This window comes from Sceloporus undulatus, chromosome 4 (genome assembly GCF_019175285.1).
Source record: "Sceloporus undulatus isolate JIND9_A2432 ecotype Alabama chromosome 4, SceUnd_v1.1, whole genome shotgun sequence".
Lineage (NCBI taxonomy): Eukaryota > Metazoa > Chordata > Lepidosauria > Squamata > Phrynosomatidae > Sceloporus > Sceloporus undulatus.
Genome location: NC_056525.1, coordinates 176794570 through 176818807, shown reverse-complemented (window position 1 = coordinate 176818807; position 24238 = coordinate 176794570). Strand labels below are relative to the sequence as shown.

At 38.7% G+C, this 24238-nt stretch overlaps 1 protein-coding gene across 5 annotated transcripts in view; it reads left to right on the top strand.

Annotated features, from left to right (window-relative positions):
- GPLD1 (glycosylphosphatidylinositol specific phospholipase D1) overlaps window positions 1–24236 on the top strand; it is a 47288-nt gene extending 23052 nt beyond the window's left edge. For 3 of the 5 annotated variants that reach the window (XM_042461628.1, XM_042461625.1, XM_042461626.1), the window contains 12 exons: window positions 1157–1343; window positions 5086–5196; window positions 5527–5604; window positions 9618–9774; window positions 11285–11426; window positions 13387–13489; window positions 13588–13681; window positions 14521–14697; window positions 16397–16557; window positions 16920–16946; window positions 18059–18109; window positions 18848–20084. In XM_042461628.1, the coding sequence (XP_042317562.1) occupies window positions 1157–1343; window positions 5086–5196; window positions 5527–5604; window positions 9618–9774; window positions 11285–11426; window positions 13387–13489; window positions 13588–13681; window positions 14521–14697; window positions 16397–16557; window positions 16920–16946; window positions 18059–18109; window positions 18848–18925 (1366 nt within the window). In that variant the 3' untranslated portion in view covers window positions 18926–20084. Of the gene's footprint in view, window positions 1–1156; window positions 1344–5085; window positions 5197–5526; window positions 5605–9617; window positions 9775–11284; window positions 11427–13386; window positions 13490–13587; window positions 13682–14520; window positions 14698–16396; window positions 16558–16919; window positions 16947–18058; window positions 18110–18847; window positions 20085–21157; window positions 21957–24115 lie in introns of those variants that run through there. The other 2 variants (XR_006103333.1, XM_042461627.1) reach the window with 2 other exon arrangements.
- The last annotated feature ends 2 nt before the right edge of the window (window positions 24237–24238 follow it).

The window sequence follows — 24238 nt, the reverse complement described above, 5'->3', positions numbered from 1 at the left end:
TATAATTTCTTCTAGTAGGTCAGTGAATTTATGTACTTGTCAAGGGTGTTTTCACAAAAAACAAGTCAGTTAGATTTTAGTTTATAACTCAAATACAATGTCTATCTCTGCTCTGCCCTTCAGTAAGTTAATCATCATCAGTAAAGCCATAGAACAATCATCAGTAAAGCCATAGAACAGATAAGATTTAAAATTTAACGCACAAATATTTCTGATTCAGATAGAAACAGAATTAATAGTATGGTATTTATATCTCAGATGGCTTAGATTTGTTACAAGTAACATACTGTAATTTTCCTACATAGCCTCTTTCATACAGGTAGAAAAACCAACAGTTTGTTTCTACCTTTTTTGTTTGCTGTACTGTATCATGACAACCCCATGTTATTTCATGCTGTCTTTATAAAATGTAAAATACCATATTGCATGTTTGTTACATTCATTGTGTGAACCTGGTTTTCCAACATGGAAGTGATATCTGTGCAGGAAATCATATTGTGAAAAACAGCTTTTAGTCTTAGTTAGCTGCATTCCTATATACATAAACTTGAAAGACAGTATCAGTGGAGCTTACTTCTGGGCAGATGAAGACATGCCAAGGATGATGACATGGCAACCACTCAGAACTGCTCCGGTGTAACTTGGGATCTTGGGGATTTAAGAAAAAGAGTGTGGATTAGAACCTAAATTTTCTAGTTTAGTATCGTAGCTTAAATAGTTTTATTTCTGCAATCTACTTCACCTTTATACAAAAGTGGCCATGCATTATCCCTTTGTTTTAATGTCAGATGAAATTTGGCAACTCTGATTTTTTGGTGTCAAGAAAAGAGCGCTGAGGATCACAAATTTCAGCTGTTAAAAATTTGATCCATGCTAATGGATCAAATATCTTTTATCAGATCAGTTATGCCAATAAACCAGAAAGCTTTCAATTTGCACAGAATTTTTCTTCAGATGAATAAGAGTTCTTTGCAGCTTAAAGGCTTATTATCATGCCGTTACAATAAAGACTTTACTCAGAACTATTTTGGATCTTTTTTCAGGATCATTGACAATTATTCTGGTAACAAGTCAGTTTGAAATTCTCAAAGCAAAATGTGGCTACCTCAAGAAAGGAAACCAAATAACCATTGGAATTATATTATCTGGCATGCAGGGCAGTGATTTCAGCTGACCTCAATCAGGATGGATATGATGATCTGGTAGCTGGAGCACCAGGATATAGCCAGCTGGGACACGTTCAGATAGGACGAGTATATATTGTTTATGGAAATGAATCAGGTTTACCTCACACAAACTTGGACCTAGACCAGGAAGCAGATGAAATACTGGAAGGAAAAAAGGTAGGAAAACAAGTTAAACATTGGTCATTGAAAACATTTAGGTCCACAACACACTGCAGAAATAATCCAGTTTGAGGCTGCTTTAAGTGCCCTGACTCAATGCTAGGGAATTCTGGGAACTGTAGTTTTGTGAAACATTTAGCCTTATCTGTCAGAGAGATCTGGTGCCACAATAAACTACAATTCCCATGATTCCCTAGCACTGAGTGAGGGCAGTTAAAGCGGTCTCAAACTGGATTATTTCTGCAGTTTGTTTTAGGCCCAAGTTTATGTTTTGGGTCATCTGAAAGGCCATTGTCATTTACAGTAGTACTGTACTATTAATTTATTTGCGAGAAGTTGTGGGTTTAAATAATCTCTATTTTTTAAAAAAGCTTATTGTAATTTATGCTCTATTACAGGAGTGGAAACATTTGTCATCCTGCCAGATGTTTTGTATTGCAACTCCCATAATGTTAGGGCTTCATTAAATTGATGAGCAAAACATCTGAAGGGCCAAAGTTTCATCATCATTGGTCCTCATAATTCCTGTTTATATCCAATAAGGATTCACTGACCCTTTGCTGAAATCAATAGGATGCATGACTGATGTATCTTATAAGCAGGATGATGTTTGCTTTTGTGTGTGTGTGTGTGTGTGAAACTTTTCCTGTATTTTAATATCCAAATGCATTCAAAAGCTTCACATGGGTTCTGGAGAATATTTTCAAAGCATATTAGAGAAACAAAATAAAAAAACATATTCAATTTGGTGTAGGAGTTAGGGGTATAATCATGGCTTGCTCTTCACACTTGCTCACTTTGTTTTCCATATTAGACCAGAGACAAGGATTGTATTGGAGGAGTACACAGAATCAGGAGGAGGAATGGCAGGGAAAGCTAGCATGGGATTTTGAAAGGAAGAAGGAAGTATTGGGAATGGAAAGAGACAGCTGTTGAAAAAGAATAACAGATGTATCTTCTGACACTCAGCTACGTGGACATTTTAGGGATGGCTTCCAATGGCATTTGAGGCATGCGTCATCTAAACACCATGCCCCCAAGACAGCCTGATGGTAGCCCTTTTGGGCCGACTGTTTGAGGCCTTGGTCTAAATACCCTAAAGGCAGCAGATCCTGTCTGTTCATGGAAGCTAAGCAGGGTCAGCCCTAGTTAATACCTGGATGGCACACTGTCAAGGAATACCAGCTGCTTCAGGCTGTAATTCAGAGGAAGGAAGTGTCAAAACCGATTTTGAATATTCCTTGCCTATAAAAATCCTATCAAATTAATAGGAGACCTTATTGCATGAGATTAAGAAGTGGTATTATAACAAGATAAAAGCATTTTTGGTCAGTACTTATCTGACAATGCCGTGTTCATCCCACTGCTGTCCTGTTACTATACTGCATCTTTTCATTGATGGGCAAAACCCATGAATCAGCTCTCAGTATTGCCATTATAGTGCGACTATGGAAGTGTGAAAAACCTCTGCACTTTATTTCCAGTATTATGGGAATCACGTGGCAGAACAGGCATGATTCTTCTCCTCTCCCCTCTCCTCTATTTTTTTAAAAAATACTAATCTTGGCTGTGTTTGCGTATTTAAGACTGTTTTGACAGGATAGAAGATTGTGGGGAGAAGAGGTGAAGAAGGAATGGGGTTGTGAGGTGGATGAGACTGAAGCTGAGGCATACTGGGGGGAAAGCTTGGATCCAGAGTGAGAGGATGACAGTTTGGACAAAATAGGAGATCGTGGGAAGAAGAGGTGCAGAAGGAATGGGGTTGTGAGGTGGATGGGAGAGAAGAGTTGTGAGACTGAAGCTGAGAGACTGTGATGGGAAAGGGGAAGGGATGTATGAGCTTGGGACTATCGATAGGAAAGAATTCTTCAGTATTCATGTTAATGGGGTAGTGATATTCTACCTCCTCCCCACAATGTGGAGGGCGCCTAAATAATCCAACAGGTATGGAATTAGCCTGCTTTGGCATAGCAAGTGAGAAAAAGAGAGAAGGAAAATTAGCTCTCCTCATGGTACTGGAGGCTGTAATCCTGGGATTGAAGCAAAGTCTTATCACACTTGGTTGGTTTTTTTAAGCAGTTCACTTGTACAAAAGAAGAGAGGTGCGATAAGAACAGTTTTCAAAGCAGTATGTTCCTGTTTACTTTCATAATGCAATTGCAGCATGACAGGAAGTTGGTGTGATAGTGTCCAGGGTCACCATAAATCAACAACAATTTCAAGGCAGGTGGACACACACACTCCTGTTGGGATTAGTGATGGGATTTAGTATTTAGTAGGCACTTCTTAGGTCCACGAACGTTGATTGCCACTGTTATTTCATAGGTCTGAGATTCACTGGGCTTCTTAGAGTTAATCCTAATAATTAAAATATTGTCTAATAATAACCTAGGCATGTTGTTGTATTATTTCGTTCATTTACTTTATGTTAACATTTTTAGAGTGCAAGACTTCACAGCAGTTTGGACATGATGCCCTCAAGTTGCCAATGAACTAGTCATACATTAGTTGTCCCAGAATGAATAAAATAGAAAAACAGACTCAGGAGCTTTACAGACCGCCCAAAAGGGCAGTCTGCCAGCGCCCGTGTTTGCTGTGCGAGGGAACCACAGCGGAAAACCTGCACGGTTTCCCAGCACAGCAAAAAGAAGCTGCAAAAAGCGGCTTCTTTTTCTGGCGCTGTTGTGACGTCACAAGGGCACTGAGACGTGCGGACGCTAGGCGTCTGTCATGTCAAAATGGTGCCTCCCATCTGTATGGGGCGCCGCCATTTTGACGTCCTCATTACGTGCGAGGGGCAAGGTGCGTCAGGAAGTGCCGCCCCTCGCACGTAACGATGGTGCCCGATTGGGGCCGTCTGGAATGGGCATCAGAAAAAAATATTGATCTACCATTTTATTTTCTGTGCAGACATTGGTGCCTGTCCACTAAATATTAGTCCTCACTCCAAGAGCATAGAAGACCAGGAAGTGGGATAATAAAAAGATGTGAAGGAAGATGTTTCAGGAGGATTGCATCAACTTTCACTTCTTCACCCAAATGTTACAGAGCAGGGTCAATTTATATAGATAGCTGTTATATGACAGGGCATGTTTAAAAACTGCTGGAAGATTTCCTTCTTCTGGTAATGATGATTAGGGTACACTGGTGACCAGCACTTTCAAAGTGCAGTAGTAGAAGTAGTTTCAAGAATCAACAATATTTTAACTGTAAGAAGCTAAGTATAAGAGCTATTGTTACCTAAGTTTCAAATATCATCAACAGAATAATTTTAGCTCCCTTAATACATTCTGGATTAATACACCATTAAAGATCATTACAATTTTTTTTTTAAAAGAAACCCCAAACCAACAGTGTTTAAAACCCTCAAAGATGCCCGTTGGACAAGGCATTATTTAAAAAGTCAAGTATTTTGAAGTAAGGAATTTTGAAGTATTCTGGTGGCGCAGTGGTTAAATGCCTGTACTGCAGCCACTCACTCAAAACCATAAGGTTGTGAGTTCAAGACCAGCAAAAGGGCTCAAGCTTGACTCAGGCTTGCATCCTTCCGAGGTCACTAAAATGAGTACCCAGACTGCCAGACTGTTGGGGGCAAATTAGCTTACAGTTGTAAACTGCTTAGACACTGCTTAGGTGGTATGAAGCGGTATATAAATGAAGCTTGTTTGTTTGTTTGTTTAAATGCTTCAAAATATTTACAAGAATAATGTGTGTTTTTGCTCTATTGTTTTGTTTTTAGCCTTCAGGGAGGTTTGGTTCTGCCATAGCAGTTTTGGACTTCAATGAAGATGGTATAATGGATGTTGCAGTGGGAGCGCCATCTGTGGGATCACAAGAGCTTAGTTACAGGGTAAGATCTTTTGTGTTTCAAAAAATGCTGATGTAAAGTTAATATGAGTGCTTTAGAAGAACACTCTTTTTCACATTTGTCAAGGTGAACTATGAAAGGCAGGAAGAAACAATGCATCAGCAGACTAGTCATCTTAAGACCTATTTACTTTGTCTCTGGCAGTTACTATAAATGTGATAGGACTGATTAGATTAATCTGAAGTGCAACAGTGTGTCTGGACAGTCATTTTAATGTGATGAAAAGATTAGGTGAATATGGAGTTAACATTTTAAAATAAAAGGCTATGGTATATTTATAACTTACTAAATATTTTCTTTTCTGTTTTTTAGGGCTCTGTATATATATATTTTGGCAACAGAAGAGGAGGAGGTTTCCATAGATCACCAAATATTACTATTGTTTGTCAAGTAAGTATGCTAATAAAAAGGAAATACTTGAAAATCAGTAATTAAACCATTAAAAAAAGGATCACCCAAAATCAATATGTCCCAAATCACTGTCATGTTAATGAAGATATTCCCCCTTGCTTAGTACATCTCTCATTCAAGCCCATTTTCTGAAGGCATTTAAATTCCTTGGAATATTAATGCAAAAGAAGATTTCAAGCAAGAAAAAAGATGGGAAGAGATAGTGTTAATATGGAGGGGCTCTTGTGTAACCATAGTTTGAAAAGGTTATTCTTGGGAGCTACAGCTTCTGGCATCTCCCAAACTGCCTATGCTGACTGGGGGATTCTGGGTGTTATTGCCCCCCAAAATAACAATTAATTTAACATTAAGAATAGGATACTGTTCTGGACAGACATTTGTCTTACTCTGATCCATGATCTGGCAGTTGTTTAATGAAGAAGAAGATATGAGTCATTCATATTCGCTGAAGTTGATGGTGTCATAGAGAACAGTCCCAGTGAAAGTGTCTGAGTGTCCCAGTTTGGCTCTGTGGGATTAATTTCAGTTGATGAGATGAACAAATTGCAGATAAAGGCTACAGCTGCCTATATTCTTGATCTACAGCTCTATCCACACTGCAGAAATAATCCAGTTTGACAGCACTTTAACTGCTATGGATCAGTGTCATGGACTTCTGGAAATTGTAGTTTGTTGTTGCACCAGAGCTCTCACACAGAAGGGTAAATATCACAGAAGGCTACAGATCCCAGAATTTCATAGCATTGAGCCATGGCAGTTAAAGTGCTGTCAAACATGGCAGTTAAAGTGGCGTTATTTCTGCAGTGCAGATGCAGCCCTAGACCATCTTGACTATTGACAACAGGGGGCATTGGGTTGGCCCAAGAGATTGTTACTTCCTCTTTATAGGAAGGATGGTGCCAGTTTCCTTGAAAGAGGTAGTACAGCCACTCCTTAAGAAAGCCTCTCTGGATCCAGCCACACAGTTGTTTTGTGGTAATAACTTGGAGAGGTAAGTGACATTTCAAATCTGATACTTTGAGATGGAGTGGATTATCTAAACCAGTTAGTCAGTCAAAAGTACATTGTAATTAGTAAACAGCTGTTATACAAATATATTAGAAACATCATCTTTGGTCTTTTGCATGCAAGCATAAGACCAAAGCCAAGAATTTAGCTATTCTAAAAGTTATGTATTTGTTACAATCACCCAATAAAGAGCACAGCTTTTCCAGGAGGGATCACCCTGTCACCCTAGTCAACAGTGGGGAAATATACTTTCCCCTAATATCAGAATAATAGCTACATTCTAAAACAAAATGGACAATACGCTCCACAGTTAAGGAGTTACAAAAGGAGACTCTAGTTTCTTTAGGGGTATCCTTGATGAGCACCATCATATCTGCCAGGGGAAGGACATTTAGCCATGTTGTTCTTGTTAAGGAAAAAGCAACATGGGACATACAGTAAGTGAAATAAAAATTTGTATGTGAGAGTCAGAGTGACTCAGCAGAAGCCAATTGAGAACCACACAGGTGTGAATGGTAATACAATTAACAAGTCCTGAATGCCAAGGACAAGAAGTGCATAGTGAATAATTGGACACACCTGACAATTGTTAAGTGGTCAAGGCTGAGATGATGAAATCATTAATTGTGGGATGAACAAGGAGAACCAATGGGAATGTTGTACACGCCTACTGGGTGGAAACAGACCACAGTAGGTGGTACCATGATTTGGCTATAATAATGACTATAGATCCCAGTGCATTGTGTGGGTAGTAGTAGTGGATTGGAGAGTGAGGAGTTGAGTATTGTTTGGAGCTGAGTATATAGTAGAATAAAATAGATCTTTTATTTAAGACTACTGAGTTGTCTGGTGTCTTGGGTGAAGCTACAAGAACCAGCAGGACCCTGGTGAAGAAGGGTGAAGACTTCTGTGGAAGCAAGAGTGAGAAGGCTTGGAGAGTTTGTTGGGGTCTTCAGCCTGTTCTCTGCAACTCTTGCAAAGATATAACAACTGGCCAAAACTGGTCAGCGTGGTGCACAACCAGGTGGTGAGTTCCAGGCCAGGTGAAGAGCCACAACTCCCATCATCCCTGACAGTTCTGTGCTTTCAAGATGTTTCCAACTTACGGTATCTCTATCATAGGGTTTTCTTGGCAAGATGTGTTCAGAGGGGGTTTGCCGCTGCCTTTCACTCAGGCTGAGAGAATGTGAATTTCCATGTCTGAACTGGGATTCAAACCCTAGTCTCCAAAGTCATAGTCCAGCACTTGAAGCACTACACCACTTTGGCTCATGTAAAAACCAATATGATTTTAGTGGATGGCAGATCCATCAGATATTTGGAAGTTTAAAAGAAGAAGGGACAAAATGCACATATAATTTGTTTCATAAGCAGCTTGGCACATCAAACATTTGGGACTACAGTATTGGCAAGGCCTTGTAGCAATGTTAACTTTGCTTTATCATAACCCCAATGTCAATAAAAAAGGGACTAAAACCCCCATGTTTGCAAGGATAGATATGATCTTATGTTTCCAGCAGGTAAAGCACATTTCTTCCACTGCAGACAATATAAAGTCTAGTGTGTATTTAACTATCAATTTCAGGCAATAGAACAGAACAACTTTAAGAGCTTTAGTTTTTATCGACATTAGTCCTTTTTCAGTGTGAATTGTTGACATTTTAGTGGAAATTGGGCAGAAAGAAGTTAGTGAAAAAAATTATTTTGGGCTCTTTCTATTAGATCTAATTTGGCCATTGCCCATAATGGACAACGATTGTGACAGCATCCTAACATTAACAATTGTAGCAGCATCCTAACGTGGTATAATTCTAAAGCCGATTGAACAAGATCGCCCTCTTTAGTATGATGAAAACCCAGTAAAGTATTGACAATTTTATCAGCCAGTTAAAGCATTTGGTGTGTACTTGAAGAAACCAAGTCCCTGTTTGTTAGAATATAACTCCAAGATCTTTAAAGATTGATCTTTACTTCTTCTAAATTGTTATCATCCTTATTCTAATTCTAAACTTACCTAGATATACTAAATACCAGTACCTTGATTTTGCTATAGTAATTTACAGAGAGCTGTTCATTTTGACATTAAAGACTAAATTGCCTTAACAGTCTAGCTAATCTTACCTGAGCATGAGATATTAAAAGAGCATCATCAGCATATAGAAGGACTGAGATCTTGCTTTGTCTTACTTTGACTGGGAAATAACAAGAATCCAACTCTACGGTATCATTTAAAAAAAAAGATTAAAAAGACGTGGAGTAAGTAAGCAGCCTTGCCTGACTCCTTTTGGCACAGGCATCATGGTGGATAATTTTCCCTCCCAGCCTTCTCTGATTTTAAGAGATATCTCTGACTAAAGGCTCATAATACAATTTAGTAATTGTGGATCAGTCTGCAAAGTTGTAGATTAGTCTACAGGTGTTTCCTAGGGATGGAATCAAATGTCACTTTTAAATTAATAAAAGCAACAAGAATCTTTTTGGAAAGTCCTGTCAAATATTTATCTATTATGTGCTTGGGTCGGAAGTTGAGTATCCTGTGTGAAAACCAGCTTGTTCTGATGCAAATATTTCCCCTCTACTCAATGTTCCAGTTTCTCCAAGAGAAGTCTGGCATAGATTTCTCCAGGAATATTGAGAAGGCTGATAACTCTATAATTAGGGCCTTTTTAAATAGAGGGTAAACACCACGACTGAGAGCCAGCTGTATGGAAGGATGCCTGTTTGATCAATGAGGAAAAACAGGGATGCAAGTATAGGTACCTACCTATATGGTGCTATCTAATTATTTTATGAATTGTTGTAGTGTGTAATGGGTTTACAAGGTTTTTAAAATTTAATGCATTTTGTAATAGCACTAGGGCAAGAGAACCAAAGACGCTACTTCTTCCTTAGAAAGTGGTATCATTTCTTCCTCCTTTAGAATCATATTTCAACAACAGTGTGCCATGCTGATTTACCCACAAACGTTTGTATTCCTTTTGCAGGAAATATACTGTAATCTTGGCTGGGCACTATTGGCAGCTGATGTTGATGGAGATGGAAATAATGATCTTGTGGTAGGCTCTCCTTATGCACCTAGCAGTGGAAAACAAAGAGGATTTGTGGCTTCCTTTTATTCATTTTTCAACAGAAGCAGCCAAGGTGACATTTAAGAAGTCACTTTCTTATTTCATATGGTAGTTTTTCTTGTGTCTTATTTTAGCTCACTTTTCAATCCTTCAGAAAACAAAATAATCTTCATTGAGCATACATATAGTACTGTTGGTAATAAACACCAGATGCTGTCTTTAATGCTAGAAGCTTATGAGCCTAAGAGTTAAGATGAATTGATATTGTCATCTCATGCATGGAACAGAGTATCCTAAATGTTATTGACCCTCCTTACAAAGGACTTGTCAGTATTGTCTAAGTAAGATGCAATCCCTGAACTTTAAGACTGAAGCCACCTTTCTAAGTTTGTTTATTTGTATTTGATGGTATCAGAGTTTGCCAAGTTATTTATTTATTTATTTATTACAAATAATTCATTCTTGTTACTTGTAGTGTTTGAAAAGTAACCTATTGCCATTACCTGTTCCACTGTTGGAAAGTAGCATGTTAGAGTACTTGTTATACTGCCTGTTATCTACTGTTGCTTCACACTGCTATTTTGAGAGAAAAATACTTTAGGTTTGGTAAGAGGATGACATAAAACTTGAAAGATTCTTTTTGAAATTCCTCTAAAAATACTCTAAAAAGGAACTTCTGAATTAACAAGAAACCACGACTTAGCACACCAAAAGATAGTGTCGCTTTTATTCATTAATATACTTTTGAAAAGTAACTTAGCTCTGGCCCTGTTATCTCCAAAAGTAACTATTTAAAATAATTATGTTGATTGTAAGGCTCTGAGTGCCATCTATGTATCTAGTGCTATACAAATAATCAGGTATGACAGGTGGCAAACCAAAGAGACTTGCAAACTACAACTGAAGCACATGTAGCACAGACCACTGATTTACAGTATTGTATTGTTACTGATGTTGTGAATTCAGTAAAGGAGAATAACATCAGACCATAGCCATTAGTAAACCTGTAGGTTGAGCTCATCTCTTTTGTTTAATCACTTAGCCTTTCCTCTCAATACCATTTAAAAAGTGGTTAGATGAGGGTCCAAAATTATCTTGGTGCATAGCATACACATAACATATTCCTCAGCTCATTTATTTTATAACAAATGAATTTGTATAGGATCAAGCTGTATTTCTAATTACGTCTTGGCTAAGATTTATTTAAGGCTACCTTCTGTGACAGGGCCTAAATACCTAAAGACACAAGATCCTATCTGATCCTGGAAGCTAAGCAGGATCAGTCCTGGTTAGTACTTGGATGGGAGACTGTCAACTAATACCGGGTGCTATAGGCTATGTAGCAAAGGAATGGCATGTTTAACCAAATGTTCCAGCACCAGTTGTCATACTTTAGAAAATTGACTATAAGACAACTTGCAGTGTAACCCAATTCATGTTTATTCAGAAATAAGGACCAAGAAAGATTCAAGATTTCCTGATAGATTCATGTTCCAGAGAAAGGCCTAACAAAACAAAATATGTGATGTGTTACTTGAACAGTCCCGTTATCTTTCATTCGTTATTATTGTTTGATCTTTCAGGACAACTGTCTGTGTCAGATGCTGATTGGATAGTGAAAGGAGAAAGGGATTATGCCTGGTTTGGATCATCACTCAGTAGTGTCCAGCTTCACAATAAAACACTGTTGCTTATTGGTAGCCCTTCTTGGAAAAGCTGTAAAGGGTATATTGCACATAATCTCATGAGCCTATATTTGATTACACGCAGCTTGACTTTCTGTGTTTATATTAAAAAGCATGAGGACAAGATTGAACCTTTGGGCACCCAAGACAAATGGCTATGAGGAGGAATAGAATTCATCATCTGGTACCACTTTCTAAATTCTTCTCTCCAGAAAGTAATGCAGCTAAGATAACAGAAAGCTGCATTACTTTCTGAACCTTGGGGGAAGGATTTAGAAAGTGGTATCAGATGATAATATCAAAAGCCATTGAGCATTCCAGAATTGACAGGCCTACACCTCAACACCACATGATTTCCTACTTGCTAGGTGAAGAGCCAGATTGGAATGGGTCCAAATAATCAGTATTTTCCTGGAGGTGAGGCCACCATCTTCTACTATAATACTTTTCTCAAAAATAGTAAATTAAAATTGTTGTTGTGTGCCTTCATGTAATTTCTGACTTATTGTAACACTAGGGTGATTCTATCACAGGGGTTTCAAGGGTTGAGACTGTTTGAATTGTGCAAGGTCACCCATTCTATGGCTGAGTGGGGAATCATACCCTGATCTCCTGACTTATAGTCCAGCACTCAAACCACTACACCACACTGGCTCTTGTAAATTAAGATACTAGGCAAAAAGTATGCATAGTAGTAGGGTTTGTGGTGGTTTTGTCAGAGACTGAACTCCTACCTTCTCCTGGATTGTAGGCACCTTACCGCCTCTCATAGAAGTTCAGACTTGAAGGCTCAGCCACAGTCAAGTTCCATAACTAGGAAAGGCAAATTTATGGAGCAAGAGATAATCCTCACCCCTTCATGTAGCCTGTACAAATCCTCAAGTTGCATAAGCTGAAAAATATCCCTAATAAATTGACCAGATGGCCATCTCTGTGTGTGTTTCAAATCAGAATGGATGGATTTAATTTTATCTGTAAAGTGTGATGCAAATCGGTCGCAGAAGGCCTCCAGAAGTTCCATTTACTAACCAATACAGTGGTGCCTCGGGTTACGAAAGTAATTCGTTCCGCGGCCGCTTTCGTAACCCGAAAAGCCTTCGTAAGCCGAATTGCCATAGGCGCTAATGGGGAAAAGCCGCGATTCCGTGCGAAAAAGCCGAAAAAAGCACCAAAAGTTTTTTCGTAACCCGAAAAAACATTCGTAACCCGGAACAATAATTCCCTATGGGATTTTTTCGTATCCCGAAAATTTCGTAACCTGGGTATTTCGTATCCCGAGGTACCACTGTACCGCAGTAAGGGGATCTCTTATTACTCAAAACAGACCAGCTGGCTAATATTAATCAAATGAAGATGTGGTGATGAAGCAAGCTTTAGTAGGCCCTAAAGTTGATGCTAACTTGCGTTTGGTTGTATTTTGCCTGATTTTCTGCCATTTGTGCTCTAGTCAGTAGCTCAGTTGTATCACAGCCTCCAGCAGCTTGGAATGTAAAAGAATGAACATGGCTCTATAGTTTGGCTGCGGTCATTTGGAAACAAGCCTATCAGTTGGGGAAACATGATTCTAACTAAACCAAACAACAACAAAACACCAGTGAGTCTCAGCAGCTGGGAGGGAGGTTTTCCCACTGCTGTTTGTGGCACACCATTGGTACTGGAAGTGTAAAGCCATGGAGGTGGGTTGAATCTGAGGAACCAAAATTGGCTCCTGGACCCATTGAGACTACTCCCTACTCCTACCCCTGTGGACCTCTGCAATATTGCAATTTCCATGTTCAAGATAAAAATTGAGATTGGAAAGAATCAGTCACATTAGTATATTGGGTAGCTTCAGTATGTTAAGCATTCTTGAGTAGCTGCACATCCTCAAAACTGAACTTCTGAACCAAGATACTGCTATTTAAATATCCTTGTACTTTCCTTCAGTGGCTTCTTCACATCAAACAGTTTAAAAACCTACCACTATTTTTTCCTAATGTTTTACTTAATTATTGCTCTAGCATAGGCTGCTATTTCTCTGAAGATACCAGGCAGGCTGTTGGAAGGGTATATGGCTATACCCCACCAAGCACACGCAGCTGGTTTACTTTAACTGGAGATATGGTAGGTGTTTTTGTTGCCTTTTGAAGTAGCAAATATTAAAATATGCAAGTAAGAACCCACCTTGATGAGTCTAACTTCTTTTTGTAATTAACACACAGGATATGGGGAATTTTGGTTCATCTTTGGCAACTGGTTTCCTTTCTGTAGAAGGAATCCTAAGGCAAGTTTTGGTAGTTGGTGCACCAACACAAGGTATGTAAAGCTGTACATATGGGAAACTTTTCTTGGCAGTTTTAGCAATACATAAAGTGAATGAATACCATCAGGCAAAGTCATAGTTATGTCTGTTTGACTTTCAAAGTACCCATTTTGTTTTACCATACCTGAAAGAACTTGGTACCACTGTGTTCAATAGTTTTGAAGGCAGAGAGGTGCCTTGTATGTCTCTTTGCTACATTTGTCGCTCTTCTTGCTGCATTCATAGAGAAAAATATACAGGCAATAATAACATGCAAGTCTTTGTGGTGGTGTAGGCTGCTGTCACACTGCAGAAAAATGCATTTTGATACCTCTAACTGTCATGGCTCCATCCTATGTAATCCTGGGATTTGTAGTTTGTTGTGGCACTACAGTGCTCTGACAGAGAAGACTAACTTACAGAACTCCAAATCCCAAAACTCCATAGCACTGAGCTATGATAGTTAAAGTAGTGTCAAATTGCATTAATTCTGCAGCGTAAATGCAACCTAAGTCCCCAGTATTTTAAATTCAGATGTAGTTGGGAATTTTGACCTTGTTATGTAACTAATCCCATGCTGTTTTGAGACAAAGGGCTGTCACCAAACTGAACTGAGAATACTGCTGACATTAACAGTGTGAGACTGAAACCTAAACATTTATCATTCTAAAAGCAGACTTTTGTATTTGTAAAGCTAATGCATTGTTTCACATTCGTGGATGGCCTTGGCAAAGCTGTTAATTGTAATTCTAATATTCTCTCATGGATAATACCCATCTGCTAATACCAGTTATTACAAGCCCTCTCCCAGAAACAGTAATGTGATTCTATCATCTTGCTTGGTTTTTTTCAGACACTTCATCCAAGTTTGTATTTATACCCTCTGTGCTACACCAAGCTGGAACAGCTTTCATGTACGATCTGGTGGAGAGTACCAAACCTTTTCTGCTCAGCAGTTTCAGTGGGGACAGAAGTTTTTCACGCTTTGGAGGAGATGTGCACTTAAGTGACCTGAACAATGATGGACTTGGTAAAAACAAGATCATCATCATAATATCATATTTCATTCATGGAATTACCAAATGTAGTTTTAAAAAATTCCTCCCAGACGTTTGCATCTTTAGAAGTATAAATGGAGGGGTGCAAGAGGGGGTATGAGGCCAGACACTTTGAGCAAGAATTTTAACATCTTATCCCCCCCCCCCCAAAAAAAAAGAAGAAAAAAAGGGCAAATCCTTTAAAACCAAAATACAAACACACATAATCCAGTGTCAGCAGCATATAACATATGTTGTATGGTTAAAAGATATTAATTTACCTACAATTCAGTTACTCAGAAGTAATCCCTGTTGAGTTCAATATAGTAAGTGTGTATAGCAGGAGTGGGAAACTTTTGATTCTCCAGACATTCTGGAGGATAGTTCTCATATTCTCTAAAGAAACTGAGAGCGAAAGTCTTCCTACCTCTGGGATAATTTGATAGCAGCCTTAATTGACCTTGGTGGCTTTAACTGGAGCCCAAATCTAATTGCTGTTCCTAATTAGACTAGAGCTATTGAAACAATTGCTGAATGGTAAGCCACTTTGTCTGAATACCCTAAACTTTAAGGCACCAAATCCCATCTGATCTTAGAAGCTAAGCAGAGTCAGCCCTGGGTAATACTTGGATGGGAGACCTCCAACAAATACCAGGCTCTGTAGGGTATATTTCAAAGGAAAGACCAGGCAAAACCATCTCTTGTGTATTTATTGCCTAAGAAACCCCTATGTAATTCATGGGGGTGTATGGGCCACGCCGGGTGACACCCCAGAAGGGAGGGGGGGTGACACTTGGTCACCCCCTCTACATGTACAGGAGCTGCTCTGGGTCTTGGAGGGGGGTCTCTAGGCCTGGGGGGGTGGTTCTCCGGCCCAGTTGGTTGGCGGATGGCCGTCACAAATATATACATTTGAATTATCATCTGATAATGTAAGTATTTTAATTAACTTTAGTCCTCAAACTAAGACCTCAGATGGATACTTGCCACTTTTTGAAACAAAGTGACTGTAATGAGTTATGTTAGCCAGTAGAGAATGATACATTCCTGCTGGCTTTAATCCAGAATAATCTCCCACTTGTCAGTTTAATATATTTTAAGGGATTGAAAAGGTAAAATTATTTTGTAATAAATTTGCTGATACTATTCACCATCATAATTCTCTATCTGTAAGTATGCACGGCATGGCGGCCTAGAGGAAGAAGTCACATACTCTCAGCTTTTCCTTTATGACTGATAAATATTTCTGTGTAACTCAAAATTATGCATACTCCTAAATCAACATTATAATAACTGAAAACAGTTTGCCCAGTTTGTATCTATATTCTGTTAGGTTTTGTAATGGTCAAAGGATGTGTATGGGATAGTGTTACAAAAGACATCTTGTATAATCAGTCCAAAACAATTTGTTGCATTGTATACAACATGTAATGATATCTTTTTATGTTTCCTCCCTTTTCCATAGTCCTGGGAGAAAGAAAAACAAATAAGGTTTACATTAGTGATAACATACACAAATACAGTGGGACCTCAGTATTTACAGAGGATCTGTTCCAGACGCCGCTGCGGATAACAGAATCTGCAGATGCTCAAGTCCCATTGTCCCCAATGGCAGTGTGGCCACGTGCATGCACCACTACTGGGGACAGCAGGAGCTTGTCTCATCATTATCTTTTTCTATTATGTGTGTAGATGAGATCATTGTGACATCGCCTCTTCGAAGTAAAGACATCGTGGCTGGAATGTTTGAAGGAGAGGCTGCACATATTTATATATATAGTGGAAACCAGACAACCTCGGGTAATGTTACAAACCACTGCAAATCATGGATTTCCCCCTGTCCTGAAGACTGGGTAAGAAAACATTAGGAACAAAAATAACAAATTGTACTGTGCTGGTATGTTATTGGTATGTTGTGGGGGTGGGATGAAGATTACACTCAAACTAATAATACTTAAGCATCTGCACAATAAAAAAACACTAATAATACTTTGAACTAAAAATGTATTTGTAATGAGAATTTCCTTGGTTGCTTCTCTTTGGCAGTACGAATGTTTGTGTCGTTGAGGTTGACTTAAGTGTTTGTATTAAAATAACTTTCCCTAGTGCCAGATACTTCTTAATAGTTCATAAACCTTTAAAAATTTTTGCCATTAAACATTCACTAGAAAACACAGACATTGTAGTGTTTTTTCTTTTCTTTTTCCTTTCACAGGCACAGTATGTCATAATTTCTCCTGAGGTAAGCCATCAAATTCTTAAGGGATAGCACTGTTTTAAGTTTTAAAAAAATCTGCAAGTAAAACAAGTAGCACAAATTTGCACTTTAGATCAAATGTCAAAACTTACAGCACTATATAATTAATTAATTAATAATTTTTAACACCAGGCATTTATTCAGATTTACTGGGAATTATTAGGAGAGAAAACTCATCTTGCTTCGAAACAGAGCTGGATTGCACTGTGAAGGATATCTTGCAGTTTATATTGCCTCAGCTTGATTCACTGGGAACAGGAAGGATCCATGTTTCCATTTCTTCTGAAGATCAAACAGTTAGGGACAGAATACTGTATGGCTTGGAATTGCAGAACTGAATTTAAAGCAGAGCTCATGAATTATCTGGGTTTTTATTAGTTATGACTAATTTAATTTATGGTTCCTTTGGCCAGGATGCATTTGGATACTTCAGATGGATCCCATTGCTTGCACCAGAATTATTTTCCCACCCTCTTAGGGACTTCTGTGAACATTAAAAACTTGATCTGGAGCTTTCTCAGCCCTCTGAAGCAGGTTTCCATGGTATGCAGGGAGGGGGCAGTCAGTTCTAGTGGAAGCAGTGGGGTTCAGCTTAAGTACACATACACAATTGGATTCAGCTAATGATTACAATGAGTCTACTCTTCAATGTGATGGTGACTGGCTCCAGCCCATTGCTACTGTAGATTTCTTTTTTAAAAGATTATAATCTTTTAAATAAATAAATAGGCATATTTATGACATTGGATTCAGTAGGATTTATATCTGAAATAAACATGTTTGGGGTCAGAGAACTGGTTTGCTCAGGAATTTCAAATTTACTAGTTGCATAGTTTCCCCTTTTCTACAGCATGTGAATGTTCACTCCCTCACAAGCCATCTTTTTGCAGTGCAGTTGTTCTCTGATTCTAGCACAGTCTGCATTATGTTGGCTTATCTGTTACGGGAACAGGTGGGAGCAGTAGTAATCAATCTGGTTATGGATGTTTCTTGACCTCATTATGAAACTGTCTAAAATGAAGATACATATGCAGCTTTTAATATATGGACATGCTTCAGACATTCTCTGTGAATAATGAGGATTTTCAATATTGCAGGAAAAGTCAAGATTTGGGAGTGCTGTGATTACGGTAAAATCAGGACAAAAGGTGAGCAAACATGCACTGCTAGTTGTTGCAGAGAAAAAAAACAAGGCCAATCAGAAGATGAATAATTGGCTTTTCTAGCTGTCTTCTGAGAAAACGTATGATATTGAGGGAAACTATCCAATGAGTTTGGTGGATAAGAGGCTTATTTCCTTGTCTAAAAAAATCAGCTACAGAACTTTTATAAGTAACTGAGAATCAATTCCCTTTCCATATCTTCCCTCAGATTCTGACCCCACCCAAATCTCATTGCATTTATTTTCTTGGGTGAAGAAAGAATGATCACTTGTCTGCCCAGTTGCATGACAGTGAATGTGAGGCCAGACCTGTATGCTAGTTGATGTGCAACCATAACTGAAAAGAATAGCCTTTCCTTCTCCACAAAACGGTACTGCCTGCTGGAGTGTTTCATTACCCATACTCCATTTAATTGGTTGCAAGTTGCAGTAGTGAACAAATGTGCTTGTTTACCTAAATGTTTTAGGAAGATAGAAAAGGGGATGTAAACACAGTAGCTGGGTTGAAACTTATTATCATTTTTCAAAGATCTGTACCATAGGAAATAGGTTTTCCTGCAATTGGTAACTATATTATGATGAACTAGAGAAGCAATGCAAGTGATAGTAGCCTTTCAATTTTGCCCTAACAAATGGTCTGCTCAAACATCTTATGGTAACAATGCCTTTTGCTCTGGCTAGAAGTGGATTCTGCAGGTTCAATGGTTGCTTTCTCTCTTTTCAGAATCACGTTATAGTAGCTGCTGAGAGAAGTTCAGTAAATGCACGGCTCAGTGGAAGACTTTTTGTCTACACCTTCTAATTTCCATTCTACTTTTTAAGTCTGTCTACAGTGAGTCATTGTTAACTGTCATATAACTGTGCTCTTTGAAAATACGAGAGGCTGATAGATACACTACTGGACTGACATATGAAAAGCATTAACTTTTTAATTAGTGAAAGCTGGGCTCCACTTCTGAAATTAGTACTGATATGTTTAAACATCAACATGGAAAGTACTGTAATAATACAAGGAAATTCTTCTAACCCTCTAAGCACTTTTGACCATCAGCTGTTTCAACAGTGATATGAGAGCAAGCAGCACACATACGTGGAACCTTATTTTAAAAGTTATTTATTGCAATATACAGTACAGTTTAGTATAATGGTGAAAAGAGCCCAAACAGATCTTGCAAAAGTAGAGTTGTGAATACTAGTTTGACAAACAACAAACCTCTACTTTACATTTCATAATTTGAAAAAGATGGGATTACATCACAAATGTCTAGATACAGTTGCTTCTGCCTGAAAATTAGTCAGATGACATGTTACTCTAATTTCAGCACAGATCAGGAATGGAAATCACATGGCTTGCTGGATGCTGTTCGACTTCCACTCCCAGCAGCCCTCACCATTGTGGGTATATTAGAAAGGGCTATATGAACTTGCCAAGAACATTTGGAAGGCCTCATAATTTCCACCCTGATGCTGGATTATAATGGTCTGGAATAAACTCTAACATTTAGTTGTCAGCAAATGCAGTAATTAAGCTTTGAGTATCACTGGACTTTAAAAACTATTTTGTACATACGAGAAAACTGAGAACATCTGCCTTCTAAGATTGCTAAGCAACCAGTAGATGCTGCTGTTTCCCAGTCTGTGGGAATTTAAGATACTTAAATACAGACAGTTCCAGTCTAAAGTCATTTTCAAGGAACAATGAAGTAACTACATTTGCCAAGATGCTTAAAAACAGTGTGTGGAATTACACAGTTGTTTAAATAAATTCAGCAGGATTTAGAAGTTGGCTCACAAGAATATTAGGTACCTGAAGTTTCCTGAGTATATACACCTACCATATATACTCATGTATAAGTCTAGAAATTTTAGTCAAAAAATTGACTCCAAAAACCTGGGTTAACTTATCCATGGGCCAATGTAACTACTGTACTGTACTTTAACTCTTATCAAAAAATGGAACCATCCCTTGGTGAAAGGTGAGAGCTTAATCCCTTCTCAGAGCATCTAAAAGAAGCATCAACCCTCTCTACTATCTCATCCACCCAGCCTTTAGGTTGAGCACAAACAGTTATGCCTCAACTTATCCACGGGTCATATCAAAATCCATAAATTTGGCCCCAAAATTTGCCCTTGACTTATACATGAGGTCGACTTATAGTCAAGTATATATGGGTAGTTTCTGTTCCTCAGTGATGTACCACGGGATTTGCATACTGAAGTTCCTGGATTTCATCCCTGACTAATTAAAAGGATCAAGTATTAGGTGAAGGGAAAAACCTCTTCTAGAAACCCTGAAGAGCTGTTGTCAGTCATTATGGACAGTGTAGGCTAGAAGAGTAAACAGCCTGGCCAGGTCCAAGTCAGCCTTTTCCTGTTCAAATGCAGTCTCAGGCTGAATCCACACTGCAGAAATATTGCCATTTAACTCTGTCATAGCTCAATGATAGGGAATTCTAGGAACTATAGTTTTCTGTGATATTTAGCCTTTTCTGTCAAAGAGCTCTGGTGCCACAACAAACTATAAATCCCAGGATCCCATAACATTAAGCCATGGTAAATAAAGTGGTGTCAAGCTGCATTATTTCTGCAGTGCAGATGCAGCTTCTATTTCTTTTATAGCAGAATTTTACAGATTCTCCCATTGCTGCTTAAGTTTAATGATTAACTGTTGTACTGTCTTCATTTAAAATCACCAGGAAATGCTGTATTCTTTCTTCCCTTGGCCACTATGTAATACAAGTAATAAAAGCTAAAAATTCCTCTTTGAACAGCATTTTAATTTTTTTCTGAACCAATACTGCTCTAGCTATTAACAGTAGGTCATACAACAACTAACTGAACAACAGATGGAAATCTCTCAATCCCTGATTGCAGTTACCTTTTCATGGAAGTCAGATTTTGGCTTTTGTCACACCACGCTTTGAACAAGGGGGCATGATCAAAATAGCTTACATCCTTTCAAGCATTTGTTTATTATTATAGAACGGGGGAAGGAGATAAATCTAACCTTCCATGACACCTTTAACATTTTCAGAGTGATTCATACATGTAGTCCTAGCAGCTGGATCAAAGCAGGGAACTGTCCCAAAGGATCTGTTTAAAGCAGCAGTATGTGACTTTGCATCCAACTGGTGGGATTATCCTTCTGCATGTAGTAACTTCATCAAGGTATGAGTGCTAATGCCTCTGGTGTCAATATGCTAGCTGATTGAAAGATGTTTTTCTTGTTTGATCCAGCAGTTCAATGTGTATGAACAGCATCAAGTGTATTTACTTTCAAATAACACTCTTGGAGATAAAGCAGGGCACCTCCAGATGTTTTTAAACAATTAAGAGCACCAGCATACCAATGGCAACTTTGATCCAAAACATCTTGATGCTATTCCATTACTTAATCTAGAATTAAAGCATAACTGTGTACTGGACTTCAGCCTGCAAAATATACATATACTGGCAGCAATTTGACTTTAAACAAACCAGGTACCTTTTAACATTTCTCTCTCTTACTTACAAGGAGGCACTGTTAGTGTTAAATCCCTGCAGGATTATTTTTTTCTGTAGGCGAAAATGCTACTTTCAAAAGTGGCATGAAAGAAATGTATGAATTTGGGAAACTATTTATGCCCTTCTCAATATTCAAGTAAGTTGTACAGTTTTCACTAAAGAATTTTCTACTGAAGAAAAGCTGTTTCTCTATTAAAGAAGTCCTGTATTTAAGGACAATTGGAATGGTACTTTTCCACTGAGGATGGATGCTACACTCGGCCCTTCACGTTTGTAGATTTGACTTTTGTGCTTTTGATTATATATGGATTTTATTATTATGTTCTCTCTAGGAATCTCTAGGTCCTCCAGTATGACTCTACCTGAAGCTGGAGGACCAAGAGATGCTGGAGGACCTAGAGATTCCAAGAGAGAACAATTCTCAAGACACTTGTAGGTCTTCCAGTGTGTTTCTATGGTTAACTTCAGATGTTGACCAGAGTTGCAATGGAAGACCTAGGCCTGTTACAGACTGCCAAAATAAAGCTGCCTCGGGTCTCTTTGGAGGTATGCTGTTTAAATGATGCATGCATCCTAAGAATCCGGAAGCTGCACCAAAGCTGCACTCCAGTGCTTAGGAATGGAGTTTGGCTTTGGCGCGACTTCCGGACTCTGCATAATTTAAATAGCATACCTCCAAAGAGACCCGAAGCAGCTTTATTTTGGCAGTCTGTAACAGGCCCTGGATTCCTAGCAAGGTGTTCCCTCAGGTAAAAATGTGCTTGGGGATAGCTGCTCAAAGCAGCTGTTACATAGCTGCCATTCTATTCCCAATACTGTTTAACATCTATATGAAACCGCTGGGAGAGATCATTTGGAGGCACATAGCAAGGTGCTATCAGTATGCTGATGACACCTAAATATACTCCTCCATGTTTTCAAAAATTGTTAGCATCAGTTAAGGATAGAATGTCTCCTCTAAATGCCTGGAGGAGGTAATGGGCTGGAGGAGGGAAAATAAACTGAAACTGAATCCCGACAAGATGGAAGTGCTTACTATTAACCTGGGGTTGGTAGTGTGCCAACTAGTCCTAGATGAGGTTGCACTCCTCACAAAAGACTGTTTGCAGCTTGGGAGTGCTTCTGGATCTGTTGCTCCAAACGATGGCTAGGAGTGCTTACTATCAACTTCAATTGATATGCCAGCTGCACCCCTTCCTAGAGCTGGAGGACTTAAATCTGGTAGTGCATGCACTGGTAACCTGAAGACTGAATGCCTGCAATGTGCTGTACATTGGGTTACCTCTGTAACAAGTTCAGAAGCATCAATTAATGTGAAAATGGCAGCCAAACTGGTTACTGGTGCATGTAGGAGTAATCTTGCTGCACCTATATTAAAACCACTCCACTGGCTGCCAATTAGTTTCTGGGCAAGCTACAAAATGTCGGTTGTTAATTTTAAAGCCCTACATGGTTTGGGTCCAGGTTACCTACATGCCTTTTCCTGTATAATCCACCCCATAAACTTGGGTCTTCTGGAGGACATTTACTTCAGACAGCCAAGATCGGGCTGGGAACTCTTAACCAGGGGACTTTTTCTTCAGCCAGTTCTAAATTGTGGAAAGACCTCCCGGAAGAGATTCAGCAGCTGGATACTATGTCTGCATTTAAAACAGCATTAAAAAAAATCTCTTCTAGCAGGCCCAACCAGATACAGTGGTACCCCGGGTTACGAAAATAATTCGTTCCGCCGCCGCGTTCGTAACCCGAAATCCTTCGTAAGCCAAAAAAGCCATAGGCGCTAATGGGGAAAAGCCGCGATTTCGTGCGAAATAGCACCGAAAAGCACCAAAAAATTTTTCGTAACCCGAAATAACCTTCGTAACCCAGAACAGTTTTTTCCTATTGATTTTTTTCGTAACCCGGAAATTTCGTAAGGCGGTGCTTTCGTATCCCGGGGTACCACTGTATTTTAATTACAAGTTTTTATATTATGAATTGATTGTTTTTAATATGTATGCTTTTTAAGCTGAAGATATGCTCTTCCAATTATACATTTTTAATTGTGTTATCAGTCTATTTGTTGCTGTATTTTAATCTGTTCTTCCCTGCCTAACACTAACCCATAGGTAAAGGCAGGAAAGGAATTTAATTAATTAATTAATTAATTAATTAAGCCTCTCACAATGAAGCTTTTAAAATATGCCCATCCATATTCTTTTTAAATATGCTCCCTCACTCTCCTTCCCCATCCTCTGCTTAGCTGGAAGGTTTTTAGTAGCATTGGCACTGGGAAGATGGTGAAGGAGAGCTGGACAGATACAGTCGCTTGGTGCTGGGTTGCTGCAAAAAAGCAATATCACAAAGCAATAACAAAACTTGAACTGGGAAACACCAGGATTCTACTTTAGCCGATCCTACTGTAGCCATGTCCAGAATCAAACAACAAAACATGAAGAAAAGGAAGAGATAAACCTGTCTGAACAGCAGATTTTTTTTTTTAAATCAGATCTAGAAGCTTATTAATGTAGAAGCAAATGAAAGAAAAACTCATCCCTGGATGGATTTTGGAAGAAACCTTCAAGTGATCCTCAGCAGATTCATAACATTTTAATTTATTTATGCAAGGCTT